We start from the raw sequence: 2,500 nt of genomic DNA on the forward strand, positions 1-2,500 counted from the left end.
AGTAACAGCTCTAGTTAAAGGGAGGGAGGGAGTTAGGGTGGTCAATGACAGCTCTAGTTAAAGGGAGGGAGGGAGTTAGGGTGGTCAATGACAGCTCTAGTTAAAGGGAGGGAGGGAGGGAGTTAGGGTGGTCAATGACAGCTCTAGTTAAAGGGAGGGATGGAGTTAGGGTGGTCAATGACAGCTCTAGTTAAAGGGAGGGGGTTAGGGTGGTCAATGACAGCTCTAGTTAAAGGGAGGGGGTTAGGGTGGTCAATGACAGCTCTAGTTAAAGGGAGGGAGGGAGTTAGGGTGGTCAATGACAGCTCTAGTTAAAGGGAGGGAGGGAGTTAGGGTGGTCAATGACAGCTCTAGTTAAAGGGAGGGAGGGAGTTAGGGTGGTCAATGACAGCTCTAGTTAAAGGGAGGGAGGGAGTTAGGGTGGTCAATGACAGCTCTAGTTAAAGGGAGGGAGGGAGTTAGGGTGGTCAATGACAGCTCTAGTTAAAGGGAGGGAGGGAGTTAGGGTGGTCAATGACAGCTCTAGTTAAAGGGAGGGAGGGAGTTAGGGTGGTCAATGACAGCTCTAGTTAAAGGGAGGGAGGGAGTTAGGGTGGTCAATGACAGCTCTAGTTAAAGGGAGGGAGGGAGTTAGGGTGGTCAATGACAGCTCTAGTTAAAGGGAGGGAGGGAGTTAGGGTGGTCAATGACAGCTCTAGTTAAAGGGAGGGAGGGAGTTAGGGTGGTCAATGACAGCTCTAGTTAAAGGGAGGGAGGGAGTTAGGGTGGTCAATGACAGCTCTAGTTAAAGGGAGGGAGGGAGTTAGGGTGGTCAATGACAGCTCTAGTTAAAGGGAGGGAGGGAGTTAGGGTGGTCAATGACAGCTCTAGTTAAAGACCACAACAGACAGCAGCCAATGACAGCTCTCCCAGCTTCCCACATGACTAATCCCATTAGTGAGAGAAAAAAAGCACTAAAAAGCACAGTGATGTCACAGCATAGACCACATGCCATAGGCCGACCAGAGTGATGTCACAGCTTAGACCACATGCCATAGGCCGACCACAGTGATGTCACAGCATAGACCACACGCCATAGGCTGACCACAGTGATGTCACAGCTTAGGCCACACGCCATAGGCCGACACGCCACATGCCCCGCCCTGCTGACCTGCCGTAGCGAATCACAGCGGGCAGAACTTTAATCCCTGCCTTCTCCAGCCTCTGCAGCCGCCGATGTTCTTCTACTTCCCTTTTCAACACTTCCTCTTCCTGCCCAAGACCCCCCTCTTCCTCTTTAGGCCCCTCCCCATCTGGGGCCCAGGTGACTGTCTTGGCGTTTCTGGAGCGGGGACCTGGTGGTCTCTTAAAGGGACCTCCCCCCTCCCCCCCTCTTCCCTCCTCTAAGATGGGCTGAGGGAGACTGGGAGGGAGGGAGGAGAAGGAGGGAGGGAGGGAGTGTAGGAGGAAGGAGGGAGGGAGGAGAAGGAGGGAGTGTAGGAGGGAGGGAGGGAGGAAGGAGGGAAGGAGTTAGGGTGTAAGGAGAAGGAGCGAAGGGAGGGAGGGGAAGGAGGGAAGGGAAGGTGGGAAGGGAAGGAGGGAGTGTAGGAGGGAAGGAGGAAGGAGGGAGGGAGGGAGTTAGGGTGTAAGGGGAAGGAGGGAAGGGAGGGAGGGAGGGAAGAAGGGGAGGGAAAGGAGGGAAGGGAAGGTGGGAAGGGAAGGGAAGGAGGCAGTGTAGGAGGGAGGGGAAGGAGGGAAGGAGGGAAGAGAAGGAGGGAAGGGAAGGTGGGAAGGGAAGGGAAGGAGGCAGTGTAGGAGGGATGGGAAGGAGGGAAGGAGGGAAGAGAAGGAGGGAAGGGAAGGTGGGAAGGGAAGGGAAGGAGGGAGTGTAGGAGGGAGGGGAAGTAGGTAAGGAGGGAAGAGAAGGAGGGAAGGATCTTTAACGTCTGTGGGGGACAATGTGTGTGTACGTGTACGTCCCCTTGTGTGTGTATGTATGTGTGTATGTGTGTGTGTGTGTGTGTGTGTGTGTGTGTGTGTGTGTGTGTGTGTGTGTGTGTGTGTGTGTGTGTGTGTGTGTGTGTGTGTGTGTGTGTGTGTGTGTGTGTGTGTGTGTGTGTGTGTACCTGCCGTGCTCTCCGTCTTGGGGGCGTGATCTGCGTCTGGCGGTGGGAACGTAGGCAGAGACATTCCGATTGGGCAGGAACTGGTTAAAGGGAACAAAGGTCCGCGATTCACCGGCCGACGTACGACGAGCTAACATGTCATCACGACGGACATCTGCTTTCCTGTTGGGGGCATCGCCGTCTGAGTCAACTGATGGGGGGATAGATAGATAGATAGATAGATAGATAGATAGAGAGAGAGAGAGAGAGAGAGAGAGAGAGAGAGAGAGAGAGAGAGAGAGAGAGAGACACACACACAGAGAGAGAGAGAGAGTCATTAACTTTTTAGGGATAGGGGGCAGCATTTTCACTTTGGATGAATTGCGTGCCCATAGTGAACTGCCTCCTACTCTGTC

At 54.0% G+C, this 2,500-nt stretch overlaps 1 protein-coding gene across 1 annotated transcript in view; it reads right to left on the reverse strand.

The window, feature by feature from the left end:
* LOC129856042 (daf-12-interacting protein 1-like) overlaps positions 1–2,500 on the reverse strand; it is a 71,896-nt gene that overhangs the window by 58,497 nt on the left and 10,899 nt on the right. Inside the window, exons 7-8 of the mRNA XM_055924177.1 lie at positions 2,106–2,295; positions 1,151–1,402 (exon numbers count right to left, since the gene is read on the reverse strand). Coding sequence (XP_055780152.1) covers positions 1,151–1,402; positions 2,106–2,295 — 442 coding nt within the window. The remainder of the gene's footprint in view (positions 1–1,150; positions 1,403–2,105; positions 2,296–2,500) is intronic.

This window comes from Salvelinus fontinalis, chromosome 5 (assembly GCF_029448725.1).
Source record: "Salvelinus fontinalis isolate EN_2023a chromosome 5, ASM2944872v1, whole genome shotgun sequence".
NCBI classification, from domain to species: domain Eukaryota; kingdom Metazoa; phylum Chordata; class Actinopteri; order Salmoniformes; family Salmonidae; genus Salvelinus; species Salvelinus fontinalis.